The 20,416-nt window shown below is 43.9% G+C and overlaps 1 protein-coding gene across 1 annotated transcript; it reads left to right on the forward strand.

The window, feature by feature from the left end:
* Positions 1-10,964: 10,964 nt before the first annotated feature.
* On the forward strand, positions 10,965-11,564 carry LOC129150045 (RNA-binding protein with multiple splicing 2-like). The gene has a single exon (XM_054720232.1). The coding sequence runs from the start codon at positions 10,965-10,967 to the stop codon at positions 11,562-11,564; it is 600 nt and encodes a 199-aa protein (XP_054576207.1).
* The last annotated feature ends 8,852 nt before the right edge of the window (positions 11,565-20,416 follow it).

The raw sequence follows: 20,416 nt of genomic DNA on the forward strand, positions 1-20,416 counted from the left end.
CTGATTGGTCGGTTTTTATGATAGTCAGTGTCCAAAGCTTTGCCTCCTAGGCAGCCATTGGCTTCTCACAGTTGACCCAGATTTGATTCTGATTAGTCAGTTTCTATGCCAGTCAGCATCTAAAGCTCTGCCTCCTAAGCAGCCATTGGCTCCTGGAACTTCACCCAGATTTGGTTCTGATTGGTCGGTTTCTATGCCAGTCAGCATCTCTGGGCCTATCAACGGGCCTGATCAGAGAGGTGGGGCTGATCAGCAGCCCCAGCGGAGGATCCAGAGAAAGAGAGGCGCAGCTGCTGGCCAGGCCCTGAAAGCAAGAGAGAAGCAAGGCCTGACCAGCCTTCCATTGTTCTCTTGCCCCTTTCTTTCTGGGCCCATTTCTCTTACTGAGGAGTGTATTTTGGAGGTTCAGGTAATTCGGGGGCCAACATGATCCGTGCCAGTGCTGCTTGTGCTTTAGCAGCCAGCTTGGCTGCAGCATCAGCACACTGGTTTCCTTCTGATACTGAGTCTTTCCCTTTCTGGTGACCTTTGCAATTGGATGACGGCTATTTCCTTAGGCTCCCAAACGGCTTCTAGTAACTTTAAAATCTCATTCTGATTTTTGATTCCTTTTTCTCCTGCTGTCAAGAGCCCCCTTTTCCTTATATATGGCCCATGGACATGCAGGGTAGCAAAGGCATAGCGCGAGTCAGTGTGGATGTTGGCACGCTTTTTCTTACTGAGTTATAGGGCTCTTACTAGGGCCCAAAGTTCTGCCATCTGCACTGACCATCGTTCAGGCAAGGCCTGTGCTTCAATTGTCTCAAAGTTTGGTACTACTGAATACCGGCTCATCTTTTTCCTTTATTTAAGAAGCTGCTGCAGTCTGTGAACAATACCAAGTTCACATTTTGCAGGGGCCTATCCCTTAGGTCTGGCTGGCTGGAATAAACCTCCTCTAGGACTTCCAGGCAATCATGCTCAGGGGCCCCCTCAGTGATGGGTAGAAAGGTGGCAGGATTAAGTGTTCTCACTGCTTCTAATCGTACCCACGGATTCTCACATTATAGCCCTTGATACTGAGTCATTGGAGCATGAGTCAGCCAATGCTGCCCCCTTGTTTCCATCAGGGTGACAACAGCATGAGATTCTTTTACATTTAAGTTTTGTCCTAAGGTAAGATTATCTGCTTCCTTGACTAATAATGCCGTGGCTGCAAGGGCCCTGAGGCCCGGGGGCCACCTGGAGGCAACTGGGTCAATCCGCTTGGAGAGATAAGCTACTGGTCTAACCCTAGAGATAGGCCAGGGTCCAAACTCCTGGGTTAGAATTCCTAGGGCTACCCCACTGTTCTCATGAACAAAAAGATTGAAGTCTCATGTCACATCTGGTAGCCCTAGTGCCGGGGCCTCAGTGAGCTTTGCCCTTATGGTGATGAAGGCTTTCTCCTGTTCAGGACCCCAGTCGATGGGTGCCTTCTCTTTTCCTCTTAAAGCTTCATAAAGAGGCTTGGACAGGTCTGAAAACCTTGGGATCCAAATTTGACAGAATCCTGCCGCTCCCAGGAATTCCCAAATCTGCCGCCGGGTGCTAGGGACTGGGATAGCACATACTGCCTGCTTCCTTTCAGTCCCTAGCCTTCGTTTCCCTTGGGTGATCCGGAAGCCTAGATACTTGACTTCTTTCTGACAAATCTGTGCCTTTTTCTTAGACACCCGATAACCTGTTTCAGTTAGTAGTCTCAGAAGGGCTCATGTTCCCTCCCAGCACTGAGTTCGTGTGGAGCTGGCCAGTAGGAGGTCATCTACATACTGGAGTAGAACAGACCCCAAGTTCTGTCCTGGGAACTTAGATCAGATGCTAGTGCTCCACTAAAAAGAGTAGGGGAGTTCTTGAACCCTTGTGGCAGTCTGGTCCAGGTAAACTGCTCCTTGACCCATGTAGTTGGGTTTTCCCATTTGAAAGTGAAGAGAAGCTGACTGGAAGGCACTAATCAAAGACAGAAAAAGGCATCTTTCAGATCTAGGTATGTAAACCATTCTGCCTCTGATGGGATGAGTCCCAGAAGAGTGTAGGAGTTCAGCAGTGCTGAATGCAGGGTTATAACAGCCTCATTAACAGCCCGTAGATCCTGCACCTGGAGGTAGTCGTTAGTCCCAGGCTTTTTGACAGGCAAGAGAGGCGTGTTCCATGGATACCTGCATCGTTTAACAAGTCCCCACTGAAGCAGACTGTCTGAGTGGACCTCAATTCCTAGGCATGCTTCCCTTGGAATTGGATATTGGCAGATCTTAACAGGCTGTGCCCCAGGCTTTAAGTCAATTATTACTGGGGTGTGGTCCTTAGCCAGGCCTGGAGAATTCCCTTCTGCCCAGACCAGCGGAAATTCATTCTGTAATTCATGTTCTAATGGTGAGGCCTTTGTCTGGGGTGGGGGGGGGGGGGGGCGGGTATAAAGTCTCCATTCTTCCTCCTCGGCACTGCTAAGGACAGGATCATTGGGGAGGTCTCCTCACCTAGGCGAAGCTGTGCTGAGCCATCTGGAGCAAAAGTGATTTCTGCTCCCATTTTGGCTAAAAGGTCTCTACCCATTAGAGGCACTGGACAGTCTTGCAAGTACAGGAATTCATGAATTACTTGATGACCGCTGTGAACGAAAGGAGCCACATGCTAACCTGACAAGCTCAGGGGAGGCCTGCGTGGCAGTCTTGCAAACTCAGAGACCTGAAATAACCACAAAGGATGGTTTGAAAATTACATATTTAACTACAAACAGGTTATAGTGGGTAGTCATGTCCTAGTCCGATATCTTCCCTGACAAAGATCAACTTAGATCTTCCTTACTGAGCCCATTTGCCTTTTTGCCTCTAAGATAACATATCTGTGAGATGTCTGGGTAACTTGTAACTTCCTTCTTTTGCTGGAGCCCCTGGGGCACAACCAAATGTGGTGGGCGCCAGGATAGATACTTCAAATTCCTTAATTATCATGTTAATTGTTCCTGTATCCACCTAAGTATGTGTCCATCATTTTGCTTTTTATCCAATCCCAGGGGTTTCCCACCGGTTGACTTTATCCCACCTCCTTAATCCGTCACCAATGAGTTTCATGTAGCCGACCTATGTCCCTCCTTTGATGGCAATGTATAAATACAGATGTAACCCACCATTTCTTCGGAGCATTATCTCAATTCATTGAGGTTCTGCTTCCCGGCATATGTCGACATTTTGGCTCAAATAAACTCACTAAAATTCTTTACAGGTTTCAATGGTTTTTTCGTTAACACCGCCAAGTTGGCATCGGCGAAGGCGGCAGAATGGTCTGTGGGTCTGATCCCCAGTAGCTCCAATAATGGTGACCTCCTTTTCTGAGAGAGGTGTTACTTTCTGAGTGACTATTGAGTGCTCAGCTCCCATATCAACCATAAAGTCCACAGTTTGGCCCTCAATTTTCATTCTGATCATGGGCTCGTGGGGGCCTAGCTGAAGTGAGCCGGGTCTGTCATAGTCGGAATCAGCCATTGCTAGTCCAATGAGATCTGCTTCAGGTGGCTCTCATTGATAGCAACTGGGCAGAAAAGGGGACCCAGTATTTTTACTTTGCCGTTTGGGACATGCATTCTTCCAGTGTCCTGTTTCCTTACAATAGGCACACTGGTCTCATCTCAGGCTCACTCTTCCTTTTCCTCCTGGTCTGTATTCTTGCTGATCTGTCTGGGAGCCTGAGCCTCTAAAAGCTGCTGCTATTACATTGGCCCTTCTTTGTATTCTCTTTTCTTCCTCCTTTCTTGCTGCACTGTCTCAACTGATGAAAACCTTGTTAGCTATCTCTAGCAGTTCAGTAGCATTCTTTCCTGCAAACCCTTCCAGTTTCTATAATTTTCTCCTGAAGTCAGACTGGGCTTGGACTACAAAAACGGCGTTTACCATGGTTTGATTTTCTGGGGCTTCAGGTCTAAAGGGGGTGTAGATCTGGTATGCCTCACATAGTCTCTCATATAAAGATGCTGGACTTCCATCAGGCTTCTGGAAAACCTCAGAGATTTTAGCCATGTTGGTGGGCTTCTTGGCTCCGGCCCTGACACCCTGGAGGAAGGCCAGCCGATATCTTTCTAGCTCAGTCCTTCCATCTTCTGAGTTTGGGTTCCAATCAGGTTCCTCATCTGGGAAGGCCTTTCTGGCCCATCTGTCTGTATCTACTATCCCTGCTGGGGCCTGGGTCTGGAGCCACTTACGAGCCTCTGTTACTACTCTCATGCACTCTTCAGTGTTAAAGAACATGAAAAGGATCTGCTTGCAGTCCACCCAGGTGGGCTTCTGGGTCTAGAAGATTATTTCTAGGAGGTCTATCATGGCCTGAGGTTTTTCAGAATAAGCTGGGGTGTGATGTTTCTAATTCAAGATGTCACCGGTGGTTAAGGGCTGATAATAATAGACTGGCCTTCCCTCCTGCAAGGTTCCATCTTTGCCAACTACTTTGGCACCCTGAATCTCCCTTAGAGGCATCTGGCGTGCTTGTTGTGGGCTGAGCCTTTGGGCGGCTGAACGCAAGCGCTGCCCAACTGGCTCTGGAGAGTCTGGTTGAGGAGAAACGAAAGGGAGTGTTGTTTCTGGACCTTTCAGACCAGCTGGGAAGCACTTGGTGCTGCCTGTGGCACATATGGAGATGGTAAAACTAGGGGGACTTCCTCAGGGGTTCCTGACAGAACGAGGGGTTGGGTTCCCTTCTGAGAGACCTGTTTCTTTTCTCCTACTAGTAAAACCTTATAGAACCGGATCCAAGGCAGCAAGGTTTGAGCAATTCCTAATCAGCTATCTATGTAAGGGAACTGATCTGGGTATCTGGGGTCTGTCATGACTACATTCCAGACCACCCTGACCAGTCCTACATCTAAAGAGCCTTCCGGGGGCCAGCCGACCCCAACACCTGGCCATTCTAATTCACAGAATTTCCTCAGTGTTTTCAGGTTCATTTTAATACCAAAGTTCTAAATAGAACCCTTTTCAAAAGTTTCCAACATGCAATTGAGAACAGTGAGTTTACTTTGTTCCATCCCCATGATGATTGGTGGCGAGAGACAGACAAGGGTGCAGGGAAATTTACTAAAAGCCTGGAGGGTCTCCTTAAAGAAAAGATCCTTAATCAGCACAGGCAGGGGCAGGGCAGGTAAAATCTCTCTGCCCTGTGGAGCTGTGAGCCCTGCCCCTGAAAGTCCCAGCCAGCCAAAAGAAACAAGAAAAGCTGCAAATACCTTTAAATCTACGCCAGAATTCCAAAATTTCAACCTAACACAGCAAAATCAAAGAGCAAACCAAAGCCCCTAGTACACAAACATAGACAAAATTTTTTACCAACTATCCCTCCGTGATAGAGAGCAAACATCTCTGAGAAAACTAACTCAACAGCACTGCTTGAAACTTTTGCAGACCATCACGGGTTCAGCCTTCAGTAAATCAAATGTTTGAACCAGATGAGCAAACAGAAAATCAAAGTAGCTTTTGCTTTCACACAGACCAGTTAATCAGCAGATAATTATGCCAAGATAGACAAACATCCGTACTCATACTCTCTCAGTAGACTAATCCAGACTGGAGCTGAGCAGATAATGCCCAACTCCCCAGATGGGCATGGGGGCACTCCCTGCACCCTCGCCCCAGAACAGAATTCTCGACCGATGTCTCGGTGAGAACCTACTGGAGGAGTTAAGACTGCGTCCATCCCCCCTTCTCGGTAGCAAATTGGATAGTCCCACACACAAACAAACAGAAAAGTGAACCCATAATTCCTTAATCGAATCTGAATTCACTCACCTCCAGAGTCCTCATTCCTGATTTACCTGACAAAGTCCTATGACTTCTGGGGAGGTGATCAAGCTCCCCCTTCCACTCACTTGGAGTGGGCCTGACTGACTGGGGCCCCTACCTTACCGATTCTGTTGACAGGTCCAGAGGTGTTTGTCCACTTTCTCCAGATGCTGGCCGGGTCCTGTACTGATGTCTGGGAGTGCCTGGAGTCCCCCGGTTCAATTCTGCTAAAATCAGCAGTGCATGCCTCCTGGAGGCCTGTCCCATGCCCCTGGGCCCCAAACCCCGTCCACTCACCGAAGGCAAGAACCAAACACAGTTAGCTTCCCAGTTCAGGGAACCACATGTTGCAGAAGACCAAAGAAATACCAAGCATGCTTCCTAGAGAAAGGTAGGGACCTCGTTTATTAACATTAGTGAACTCTGGGAATAATTTCCAAGTCAGAGTGAAGAAACACGCAGAGGGCTTCACTTTTTATAATCTTCTGGGGTCTTTGTCTTGCAGATATGGTTCTGCCCCCTTTCATGGGCTTACAGAAAGGCCCCCAGGTGTTGGGGGTCCCCAGGCCATATCTGATTATATGTCCTGGGGCCAGCGATAACGACCTCCCCCCCCCCCCAACAGGGCAGTGCATTGTTCACAGTTTTTATGGCCTGACGCTCCTTGCAAGACCAGTTTCCTCCTCACATAGGCCACCTGTGTTTGTACCTAGAGGCCAGACAGGATAGGCTGCTACTTCATCCCCTGACACATTGAAGGTACTAATCACTTGATTACTGCCCTTCTTCCTGGAAGGTAACACCAGCCTGGAAATCATTCTCCCCATAGCTCCTCAAGCAGTACCATATAAGTTAAAACCTGTGTGATACCTTTGGACATTAAGAAATGTAATAGTTAACATCATATTATACTTCAGAAGAATTTGTTTAAAAAATGTGTTATTATTGAAGCCAAGATGGTGGCCAATGGGACGGCAGACTTCAAGATACAGTGTGAGTGAGAGAGCAAAAGGAGAGTGTATGGACGTGGGGGGAGTGTCTGTATTTGTGAGTGAGGGACAGCTATATTCCACATGACTGTTGTAGACTGGCGGACCAGGCTCCCCTGCCTGGGCAGCCTCTTTTACTGCTGAAATCTCTTGGAGCAGCTGGCTCTGCCACAAAGACTAAAGGGAAGAGTGGCTGTGAACAGAAGCCCAGCCTTACCTTCAACAGGGGAGACCTTGGATACCTCCCAGGACCCTACAACCACAATGCCCAGGGACCAGCTGCCTTAGCTGCGAACCCACAAACATCGAGACTCCAGCCTCCCAGGCCATGGATTCCTAAAAAGTTTTTCCAAGGGGAGACAAAGCAGTGCCAAATATGCAAACGGGCCCTGCACCTTCTCACAGAGCAGAAAGAAGGAACAGCTGCATCGAATAACAACCACCCAGAATTGGTGAATTAAACACAGCTGATGAGGCAATCCTTGGACGGAAAGGTCAGAGATATCCTGGAAAGAGCTCTGCCTCCTCAGATTCAGCTGGGTGTTTGTTGTTTGGGTGTTTGTTTTTGCAGTTTTTGGATTAGTTGTTTGCATTCATCTCAGGGTGTTTGTTGTTTGCATTTTTTTATTAGCTGTTAGTTTTTTGGAGTTTTCTCCCCATATACATATATTTACCCCCTCCCTTCTTTTTTTCTTGTCTTTCTTTCCTCTCTTACATTTTTTTCCTTTTTATCAATATCATTTTTGCACTATTTTCTCTCCCCTAATTCTCTTTTCCCTTGTGGTCACTTTTGTTTGGGGTTGTTGGTATTGTGAATACATTTGTGTTTGGTACCCTGTGCATTGTGTCTTATTGTGTTGTATCTTGTGCCTTTAAGTCAACACAGGAGAGATAGTGCTACACAATCAGACACACTGAGAGGAGTGAACATAGAGAGACAAACAAACAAACAAACAAACAAAAAAAAACCCCCCAAAAAACAGCCCACATATGAAAGAAAAGGAGGAATCACTGGAAAAGGAAGCAAAGGAAATGGTGGCAAGCAATATGTCAGAGAAATAATTCAGAGCAATGGTCGTAAGGACGCTGAAAAGGATGGAAGACAAATTCAACATTATGTGTAAGAACCAAGAGGAAATTAAGAAGAACCAAGAATAAATGAAAAATGACATCACTGCAATAAAGACCACAATAGAAAGCATCAACAGTAGACTAGAAGAAGTGGAGGACTTCATCAATGAGCTAGAAGACAAGGTAAGAAAAACTACCCAAGCAGATCAGCAACTGGAAAAACAATTAAAAAACAGGAGGAGAGCCTAAGGGAACTTTGGGACATGAAACAAAACAACATCCACATAATAGGGGTCCCAGAAGGAGAGGAAACTGAGCAAGGAATATAAAACCTGTTTGAAGAAATAATGACAGAAAACTTCCCTGATGTTGGGAAGAAGAAAAAACTCACACAAGTCCAAGAAGCACACAGAGTCCCAAACAAGATGAACCCAAAAAGACCAACACAATGATACATTATAATTATACTAGAAGCCCAGTGCACAAAACCATGCGCAAGCTGTGAGCCACCACCAAGAGCTTCCCCACCCCACTACTGGGAGCCACAAGCAGCCCATCGGGAGCCACGAGCTACCCCTCCACTGGGAGACATGAGTTGCCCAACTTTTCACAGTAGTACCTGCAGTCAGCACTGAGGACATTGGGCAAGCTGGAGGAGGAACACATGGTGATCATTCTAGTGAGAGACACTGCCTAACCCAGACTGCTTTTCCAGCTCCACATTTGTGTCACAAAAGCAGATATTTTTAAATCTGATCTGCTGCCTCAGTCGTACCACCTTGGTTTGGATTTTCTGCACCGGGAGCCATAACTACCCTGCCCCACCACTGGGAGCCATGAGTTGCCCCACCCCACTGCAGGGACCCAGGAGCTGCCCCACCCTGCCACTGCCGGGAGTCACCAGCCGCAAGCCGTCCTGCCCCACTGCCAGGAACCATTGCTCACGGGGGTGGGGGTGGGAAAGGGACCAAGAGGTGCTCAATGCACCTCATGGTGACTGGACATTTGGTCATTGCGGTGGTTATGGACACTAGCTTTATATATATATATTGTCAAACACCAATGACAAAGTAAGAATCTTAAAAGGCTACCGGAGAGAGATAGAAAGTTACCTACAAGAGATCTCCCATCAGATTATTGACTGATTTCTCAACAGAAACACATCAGGCCAGAAGGAAATGGAATGAAATATACAAATCCATGCAAAGCAAGGGTCTGAATCCAAGAATACTGTACCCAGCAAGGCTATCAATCAAAGTTGAGGGTGAAATCAGGAGCTTCACAGATAAAAAAGGACTAAGGGAGTTTATTATCACCAAACCAGCAATGCAAGAAATGAAAAAGGGACTGCTATAAAAATAAGAAATAGGAAGGGAATAAGGGACACAGGCATAAAGACTAAAAATGGCGAGAAACAAGTACCTATGAATAATAACTTTTTTATTTTATTTTTAAAAAATTTCTTTATTGATTATGGTATCACATAATTGTCCTCATCCCCCCATTCCCATCCCAAACCCCTCCCCACGTATTCCCCCACCCCCCTGTTGTCCATGACCACTGGTTAGGCTTATATGCATGCACACAAGTCCTTTGGTTGATCTCTCCCCCATTCCCCCACCCTCCCCACCTTCCTCTAAGGTTTGACAGTCTGATCGATGCTTCCCTGTCTCTGGGTCTGCTTTTGTTCATCAGTTTATGTTCATTATTTCCCCTAGATGCATGAGATCATGTGATACAAGAAATACCCTTATAAGAATTGAAAATGAGACAAGTCATAATGGTTATGCTGCGAGGCAAATGAATCAGTCTGTAGTCTGTTTCTTTCTGGGCCAACAGTTCTTTTGAGTCCCATTTTCAATGTCAAACAGTTCCTTATGTGTACATGTCGGCAATGATATTTCAGATCTAGTTGGTGGACAAATGGTGGTGATTCCAGTCCAACCGTCTCTGGTTTGGTCCTGGGCATCCTTCAGTGATGCACAGCTGCTATCTGCTAGTATGGCAAGGCATTGTCAGTGTCTTCCATCTCTGGACTGTTTCTCTTCTGTCTTCATGGCTGGAGCACTCCTGTCAATTCCTCTCTGTTGCAGGAATCCCCATGGTCTTGGAGTTGTTTTCTGAAAATATACAAACATATTCTCGACCAAAAGTTAATAAATGGATATTTTCTATAAATTTGACTTGGGATCCTTTTTCATTTTTTTTGGTCCAAATGATTTTCCTCTGGCTTGTTTTGACACCATGTGTGTTTTTCATGGGTGTCTTGTTGTTAGCATTTCAAATGAAAGTTAATTTTCTAAAGTACAAATTTTCTAGATGTAATTTACTTGCAGGATACTTTTCCTTACATGATATTCTTTTACTATCACCCCATTTTTTTTATTTAAATATTAGGAGGCTTTTGGAAATTTTATAATGTAGTCTTGATAGCTTTTACATTTTAATTTTTTGCACTAATGACTGCTTTATGTTCATTACATGTTGCGCAATTTTACCATGAGATGAACTGCCAATAAAAATTTTTGTTAACACTTTAGGAACAGCTTTTGTACAGTACAATCAATTTTTCTAGAATATTAGCTTATTTCAATTAGCCAATTTAAATTCCTCTGAAAAATTGACTACTATTCTACTGTCAAACTCAACACTCTAACAATCTTATTTTACCCTGTGGAAAGGATTATTTGCCTTCTTGAGTAGGCCCTGAGCATTCCTGGTACTAGGCTGGATTTGGATACCAAAAACCCACTTCCCCACACCATGGGTACAAGACATCTCAAACAGGGTGCCTGCCCCCTGTCGCCGCTGCCACAGGCACACTCTGAGGTTGCAGTGAAAAGGTGGAGTCAGCGGCCACTCAGGCTCGGCTCCTGTTCGCAGTGCCTCCCCCGCCTCACCCCCTCCACTCCTCCCGCACCCGCCAAACTTGATGTGACTTCAGCCCCACGCAGTGGCCGCCCCTCACACCACCCCACGCGCCCCCCACCCCCACCCTGCCCCCACCCCCAGAGTGCACCACTCACCATGCCCCCTCCCACCTCCTCGCCCGGGTCAGCTCCACGCTCACCCTCCGGGTTCCCTTCTTTCCATCACCCCTTCCCGCCCTCCCCCCACCACCATGAACAACCTGAAGCCGGACAAGGAGCACAGCACCAGCACCGGCCCGGGCTCAGGCTCCGGAGGCACCCTGGAGGAGGAGGTCCGGACACTGCTCGTCAGTGGCCTCCCTGTGGACATTAAACCCAGAGAATTCTACCTGCTCTTCAGGCCATTCAAGGGGTATGAAGGGTCCCTGATCAAGCTCACATCGGGACAGCCTGTTGGTTTTGTGATCTTTGACAGCTGGGCAGGAGCAGAAGCAGCAAAGAATGGTATTCGCTTTGATCCCGAGAACCTGCAGACCCTGAGGCTAGAGTTTGCCAAATCCAATACCAAGATGTCCAAGAACAAGCTAATGGCTACACCAAATCGCACCAGCGCTCACCCCACCCTAGGAGCACACTTCATCGGATGGGACCCCTATGACCTGATGGGGACTGCTCTGATCCCCACATCCCCAGAGGCCTGGACCCCCTACCCTCTGTGCACCACAGAGCTGACCCCGGCTATCTCACACACTACGTTCACCTACCCAGTCGCCACCCTGCATGCTCAGATGTGCTGGTACCCTTCCTCTGATACCACCCAGCAAGGATGGAAATACCATCAGTTCTGTTAGTTTCTCAGTCTTGTTACCAGAGCTTGACACTCCCCTCCCCGCGCCCCCCTGCCCCCCCCCCTCGCTGGGGAGGAAGCTGCCCGCTTGCCCACAGCTTCCACTGTCCCCAGGTGGCCTGTGGAGAGCTGCTGCTTTCCTCCAAATACTATGAATTTTAAGCCTGACTCAGTGGACTGCTTCCTGTTCCTCTCTCTCCTCTTCCTCAGCCCTGTTCTGCCCAGAATCCTTCTCCAAGGCCTCAGGGGAGGGTTCTGGGACACCAGACCCAGTTCCGAGGCCTCACTGGGACCAAGCAAGGCCCGACCTCCCATCCAAACTTGCTTTTGTAGCTTCACCTCAGAGAAACAAGGCGTTTGATTTTGCATATTTTCTGGCATGAATTGTATATGTGAGTGTACAGTTTGTTCTCACACTGTGTCACCATAGCAACAGGTCCTGGCCTTTAATGGTTCATCGTTCCTGGTCTCTCTCTTCACACCCCTACCCTACACCCACCCTGCTTCGCTGAGGCCCGCGCCCTGCTGCCAGTTCCACTGCCTCACACACTTCCCGGCTGAACAGCAACGACCACCCGACAGAGTGTTTCCTTTTTCATTTCAAATCGGGGTCCTCCGCTTCCTCCTCAGATGGGCCAGCGGCTGTTCAGAGCATCCCTTCTCTGCCCATTTTGCTCACCTCTCCACAGCGCACCCCACCCCTGCCACTGCTCCTCATTCTTTCCAAACTACGAAACCAACCAAAAAGTGAAAGTATTTTTGTACCCTGTGTAACAAAATATTTATGCATCATAAAGGATTTTTTATGTGTGTGTACAATTAATTATTGAAGAAACCTTGTTCACCCTGTCACATAAGTTTAATGTTTAGTTTGAGGCATGAAGAAGAAAGGGTTTCCATTCTCCAGCCGTGAACCTTTGTGTCAGGTGTTAGTTTAAGAAAAATGAAGGGAAGATTGTGCAATTTTTTTTGTTTTGTGAGCACATCAGTGCTTTGTCTTTGGCCGCAGCTGTGGCTGTCTTGCCATTTTCAGACTTGGGAGATGAGGTGGCTATTGTAATTGCTGATCCTCTGAGAATGTGAAACTGGATGATATATGAAATGCAAAATAAAAAAATCATCCACAGTAAAAAAAAAAAAAAGACATCTCAAACAAGTCTTTTTGCAGTGAGAGGGCATGAATAATAACTTTAAATGTAAATGGATTAAATGCCCCAATCAAAAGACATAGAGTAGCTGAGTGGATAAGAAAACATGACCCATATATCTGCTATTTACAGGAGACCCACCTCAGACCAAAGGACTCACACAGACTGATGGGGAAGGGATGGAGAAAGGATTTTCAGGCAAATGGAAATGAAAAAAAAAAAAAAAGCTGGAGTAGCAATACTTATATCTGACAAATTAGATTTCAAAGTGAAGGACATAATAAGAGATAAGGAAGGCCACTTCATAATACTAACAGGAGCAATCAAACACGAAGATATAAATCTGGTAAACATATACACACCCAATACAGGAGCACCCAAATACGTTAAAAAAAATTTTCTGAAGAATATCAAAGGAGAGATTGACAGCAATACAGTCATAGTAGGGGACTTTAATACTCCACTAACACCACTGGATAAATCCTCTAAACAAAACATCAGCAAAGAAACATCAATCCTAAAAGAATCACTAGATCAGGTGGAATTAATTGACATCTTCAGAACATTTCACCCCAAAGCTACAGATTATCCATTCTTCTCCATTGCACATGGATTATTTTCAAAGGTAGACCAGATATTGGGACACAGGCCAAGTCTCTTCAAATTCAAGAAGATAGAAATCATATCAAGCATGTTCTCAGATCACAATGGAATAAAAGTAGAAATCAACTACAATAAAAACACTGAAAGAAAATCAAACACCTAGTGGCTAAATATCATGCTATTAAACAATAATTGGGTTACCAAAGAGATCAAAGAAGAAATTAAAAGCATCATGGCAGCAAACAACAATGAAAACACAACAATCCAAAATTTATGGAACACAGTGAAAGCAGTCTTGAGAGAGAAGTTCATAGCTCTACAGGCTAACCTTAAAATACAAGAAAAAATGGTAATAAATTATCTATCCCTACAACTTCAAGAGATAGAAGCAGAGCATCAAGAAAAGCCCAGCATAAGCAGAAGGAAGGAAATAATAAAGATCAGAGCAGAAATAAACAACATAGAGACAAAAAAATTACAAAAGATCAATAAAACCAAGATCTAGATTTTTGAGAGGATAAAAAAGATTGATGAACATCTAGCCAGGCTAACCAAGAAGCAAACAGAGAGGATCCAAATAAACAAAATCAGAAGTGAAAGGGGTGAGATAACAACGTATCCCACAGAAATACAGAGGATTATGAAAAAATACTATGAAAAACTCTATTCCAACAAAATGGACACCTAGATGAAATGGACATTATCTTAGAAAAATAAGCTCCCAAAACTTTATCAGGAGGATTCAAAAAACTTGAATAGGCCAATAACTACCAATGAAACTGAAGCAGTGATCCAAAATCTTCAAGCAAACAAAAGCCCTGGTCCCACAGCTTTACAGGGGAATTCTACCAAGCATTCAAAGAAGAACTAAAACCTATCTTCCTCAGACTATTCCAAAAAAATTCAAGAGGAAGGCACACTTCCAAGCTCTTGCTATGAATCCAGCATTACCCTAATTACAAAACCAGATAAAGACACCACAAAGAAGGGATGCCCACTCTCACCACTCCTGTTTGACATAGTACTGGAAGTACTAGCCATTGCGATCAGACAAGAAAAAATAAAAGGAATCCAAATTGGAAAATAAGAAGTAAAGCTGTCATTATTTGCAGATGATATGACACTATACATACAAAACGCCAAGACTCCATCAAAAAACTACTAGACTTAATAAATGAATTCAGCAATGTAGAAGGATACAAAATTGGAACCCAGAAATCTATGGGCTTTTTATTCACCAATAATTAACTCACAGAAAGAGAAAGGAAAAGAAAATTCCATTTACCATCGCACCAAAAAAATTAGGATACCCAGGAATAAACTTAACTAAGTAGGTAAAAGACCTGTACTCAGAAAACTACAGGGCATTGAAAAAAGAGATAGAGGGAGACATAAAGAAATGGAAGAACATACCATGTTTATGAATTGGTAGAATTAACATCATTGAAATTTCCATACTACCCAAAGCAATATACAGATTAAATGCATTCCCCATTAAAATACCATGGCATACTTCAAAGATCTAGAACAACCTCTCCAAAAATTCATCTGGAACTTAAAAAAAGACCCTGAATAGCCACAGCAACCCTGAAAAAGAACAAAGTTGGAGGGATCACAATATCAGAGATCAATCTATATTATCAAGCCACAGGTCTCAAAACTGCCTGGGACTGGCATAAGAACAGACATATAGACCAATGGAACAGCATAGAGAACCCGGAAATTCAACCAAGCCATTATGCTCAATTAATATTTGACAAAGGAGACAAGAGCATACAATGGAGTCAAGACAGTCTCTTCAATAAATGGTGCTGGGGAATTTGGTCAGATATATTAAAAAGAAAAAGAAACTAGATCACCAACTTACACCATACACAAAAACAAACTCAAAATGGCTAAAGGACTTAAATGTAAGATGGGAAACCATAAAAATCCTATAAGACTCCATAGGCAGCAAAATAGCAGACATATGTTGTAGCAATATTTTTACTGACACAGCTCATAGGGCAATGGAAACTAAAGAGAAAATAAACAAATGGGACTACATCAGAATAAAAAGCTTCCGCACAGCAAAAGAAACCATCAACAAAACAACAAGAAAGCCCACTACATATTTCCCAATGCTATTTCAGATAAGGATTTAATCTCCAAAATTTACATATTTGCCAATGTTATCTCCGATAATAGTTTAATCTCCAACATTTACAGGGAACTCATACAATTTAACAACAAAAAAAAGATAAACGATCCAATCAAAAAAATCGGCAAAGAACCTAAATAGACACTTTTCAAAAGAGGACATACAGAAGGTCGATAGACATATAAAAGCATGCTCAAAGTCACTAATCATGTGAGAGATGCAAATCCAAACAACAACAAGATATGATCTCACACCTGTCAGAATGGCTGTCATGAACAAATCAACAAATGATAAATTCTGGTGAGGATGTGGAGAAAAAGGAACCCTCGTCCACTGCTGGTGGGAATACTGACTGGTGCAGCCACTGTGAAAGACAGTATGGAGTTTACTCAAAAAGTTAAAAATGGAACTCTGTTTGACCCAGTAATCCCACTTCTTGGACTACATCCCAAGAAACCAGAAATACCAATCAGAAAGGTTATATGCACCCCTACGTTCATAGCAGCAAAATTTACAATAGCTAAGATTTGGAAACAACCTAAATGCCATCAGAAGATGAGTAGATTAAAAAACTGTGATAAATCTACACAGTGGAATACTACACTCCTATAAAAAAGAAGGAACTTTTACCATTTGCAACAGCATGGATGGAACTGGAGAGCATTATGCTAAGCAAATTAAGCCAGTCAGAAAAAGATAAATATCACATGGTCTCACTCATATCCTATTTAATAAAGAGGAAATATACTAATTGACCCTCATGCTGTCGCAAAAATGGGGCACCCACAGCCAATAAGGAGGGAATATGCTAATTGACTTCCACGCCATCAACGATGACTGCACCCATAGCCAATAAGGAGGGAATATGCTTATTGACTGCCATGCCCTCAAGGATGGTGGTGCCCAGAGCCACAAGATGGTGGCACCCAGTCCCCTCAGCCCCGCTGGGGTGGCAGGCCTTGCTGCGCACCTGCCTCCGGATTCCCCCAGTTCCCTCATTCCCCCAGCCACCCAGGGCCGGCTCGAGGCACAGGCAAGCCTAAATGGTGGCTGCCTAGTCAACGCCTGAGTTGTAGGCAAACCTTAGATGGCTGCTGCCCAGCCACCCTGGGCCACCCAAGGCTCAGGTAACCAGACCCAGCCAAGGCTTGTGCTGCTGGCAGGGGCAGCAGCAGAGGTGTGACGGGGCGTCGCCTTCCCCTGATTGCTGAGTCCCTCCCACCCCTGAGGGCTCCCAGGCTGTGAGAGGAGCCAGGCTGGGTTGAGGGACCCCCCCTCCAGTGTATGAATTTTCATGCACCAGGCCTCTAGTGTGGGATATAATGATCATAATTTAATGAACAAGAATAGATCCAGAGACAAATGGCGGGGGGGGGGGTGGTTAGAGAGCAACCAAAGGACTTGTATGCATGCATATTAGTGTAACCTATGGACACAAACACTGGGGCGATGGGGACTTGACTGGGGTGGGAATGGGTTGAGGGGGGTCACGTGGGGAAAAAGGTTGCATATGTAAAACTTTAGACAATAAATAAATTAAAAATATGTGTTATTATTGAGTGCAATTTCTCTGGGAATGTACCAGTTGGATCAATTTGGTCTATTTTTAGAATGTGAAATTATTTCCAACTAGAGGCCTGGTGCACGAGTTCATCACCAGTGAGGTCCATTGGCCTGGCCTGCGGGATCAGGCCAAAACCGGCTCTCCAACATCCCCAAGGGGTCCCAGATTGCAAGAGGGTGTAGGTCAGGCTGAGGGACCCCACAGGTGCACAATCAGGGCTGGGGAGGAATGTGGGAGGTTGGCAAGCTAGGGAGGGACCATGGGAGGGCTCCAGGACATGTCTGGCCTATCTCACTCAGTCCCGATCTGCCGGACCCCAGGAGCAAGCTAACCTACTGGTTGGAGCGCCTGCCCCCTGATGGTCAGTGCATGTCATAGTGACTGGTCGAATGGGCAACTGTCTGGCCCCTGGTCATCAGGGCACATCATAGCAAACAGTTGAGCGGCCTTAGTATATCATTAGCATATTATGCTTTTATTGGTTGAATGGATGACCAGATGACTGGATATTTAGCATATTAGGCTTTTGTTATATAGGATATGTGTACTCTTCACTACAAATGAATGAAATACCCTGAGGCAGATTCTGACAGCAACTTCATGTTCAAGCTTGGAATGTACTCCATGATTATAATTACTCTACATTTGAAAGTAAATTCAGAAAACTACTTATGAGACTGTCCTTGGACTTACTATTCTTTTCCATGTCCTCATCAGTCATCCGTATTTCTAATGTTAATTGTGATATTTTGGCTCTTTTTTATTTGGATTGAAGTAGCACACCCTACTTTTCTTTCTTTTTTTTCCATTTACTCAATATATTATTTTTTCTTTAAAATTTTATTGTTTTTTAAAATTTTATCTTTATTGTTGAATTTATTACAGATGTCCCCTTTGTTTCGTTCCCATTGACCTCCTCCATCCTGCACCTGCCCCTCCCAAGTCTTCACACTTGTCTGTGTCCATGGGCTATGCATATATGCATACAAGTTCCTCAGTTAATCTCTCTCTCTCTCACCCCCACTCCTCCCTTCCATCTGAAATTTGTCAGTCTGTTCTATGCTTCTATGTTTCTGGATCTGTTTTGCTTATCAATTTATATTGTTCCCTAGATACCACATGGTAAGTACATGTGATACTTCTCTTTCTCTGACTGACTTACTTTGCTTAGCAAAATATTCTCCAGGTCCATCCATGCTGTTGCAAATAGTAAGAGTTATTTATTTTTTACAGCTGCACAGTATTTCATGGCATAAATGCCATGCATTTTTATCCACTCATCTACTGATGGGCACTTGGGCTGTTTCCAAATCTTAGCTATTGTAAATTGCACTGCTATGAACATAAGGTTGCATTTATTCTTTCTAATTTGTGTTTCTTAGGATATATTCCTAGAAGTGGGATCACTGGGTCAAATGGGAGTTTCATTTTTAATTTTTCTTAAGAAACACCATACTATTTTCTACAGAGGTTGTACCTGTCTGCATTCCCACCAGCAATGTACCAGAGTTCCTTTTTCTCCACATCCTTATCAGCACTTGTCGTTTGTTGATTTATTGATGATAACCATTCTGACAGATGTGAGAAAATACTTTATTGTTGTTTTAATTTCCCTGTCTCAGATGATTAGTGACTTTGATCATTTTTTCATATATCTCTTGGCCTTCTATATATTCACTTTGAAGAAGTGTCTAATTAGGTCCTTTGCCTATGTTTTAATTGGATTGTTTGTCTCCCTTTTGTTAAGTTTTTTGAGTTCTTTTTAGATTTTGGAAATTAACCCCTTATCAGATGTATCATTGCCCATGCAGTGGGCTGTCTTTTTATTTTGTTGATGGTTTCTTTTTCTGTGTAGAAAATTTTTATTTTGATGTAGTCCCATTTATTTATTTTCACCTTAGTTTCCTTTGCCCTAGGACAGTGGTCGGCAAACTCATTAGTCAACAGAGCCAAATATCAACAGTACAATGATTGAAATTTCTTTTGAGAGCCAAATTTTTTAAACTTAAACTTCTTCTAATGCCACTTCTTCAAAATAGACTCTCCCAGACCGTGGTATTTTGTGGAAGAGCCACACTCAAGGGGCCAAAGAGCCACATGTGGCTCACGAGCCGCAGTTTGCCTACCACAGTCCTAGGAGATGTATCTGTAAACATATTGCTATGAGAGATGTTTGAGGTTTTGCTTTTCTAATTCACCAGGTTAAGCACAGTAGAAGAGGGCTTCCAGATTAGGAATAGTTCATCATTCTTAACCAAACTAAAAGTGAGAATAATGATATGATCTAAAAACTTCAAATATCCCATTAACTCTTTTTCCTAAAACACTGGAAGAGATTACTGAACAGGAATGAGACAGGGATGCTCACTCTCACCACTCCTGTTCAACATAGTGCTGGAAGTGCTAGCCATAGCAATTAGACATGAAGAAATGAAAGGTATCAAAATTGGAAAAGAAGACATAAAACTGTCATAATTCTCAGATGACATGATACTGTACATAGAAAACCCTAAAGACTCCATCAAAAAATTATTAGACTTAATAAATGAATTCAGAAATGTAGCAGGATACAAAATTAACTCCAAGAAATCTATGGCCTTTCTATACACCAATAGTGAACTTAGAGAAAGAGAGACTAAAAAAACAATCCCATTTACCATCGCACCAAAAAACATTAAGATACCTAGGAATAAACTTAACTAAGGAGGTAAAAGACCTATATGCGGAAAACTACAGGACAGTGAAAAAAGAGATAAAGGAAGACATAAACTGATGGAAGAACATACCGTGTTCATGAATTGGTAGAATCAACATCATTAAAAAGTTCATACTACTCAAAGCAATCTATAGATTCCATGTATTCCCCATTAAAATACCAAAGGCATATTTCACAGGCCTAGAACCAGCTGTCCAAAAATTCATCTGGAATAAAAAATGACCCTGACTAGCTGCAGCAATCCTGAGATGAAGAACAAAGTAGGAGGGATCTCAATAATAGATATCAAGCTGTATTACAAAGCCACTGTTCTCAAAACTGCCTGGTATTGGCACAATAGCAGACATATAGACCAATGGAATAGAACAGAGAACCCAGAAATCGACCCAAATCACTATGCTCAATTAATATTTGACAAAGGAGGCAAGAGCATACAGTGGAGTCAAGATGGTTTCTTCAATTAATGGTGTTGGGAAAATTGGAAAGATACATGCAAAAAAAAAAAAAAAATGAAACTAGACCACCAACTTACACCATACACAAAATTAAACTCATAATGGATAAATGACTTACACATAAGATGGGGAACCATAAAAATTCCAGAGGAATCCACAGGCAGGAAAATCTCAGACATATGCCAAAGCAATTTCTTCACCTATACTGCTCCTAGAGCAATGGAAACTAA

This window comes from Eptesicus fuscus, chromosome 8 (genome assembly GCF_027574615.1).
Source record: "Eptesicus fuscus isolate TK198812 chromosome 8, DD_ASM_mEF_20220401, whole genome shotgun sequence".
NCBI lineage: Eukaryota > Metazoa > Chordata > Mammalia > Chiroptera > Vespertilionidae > Eptesicus > Eptesicus fuscus.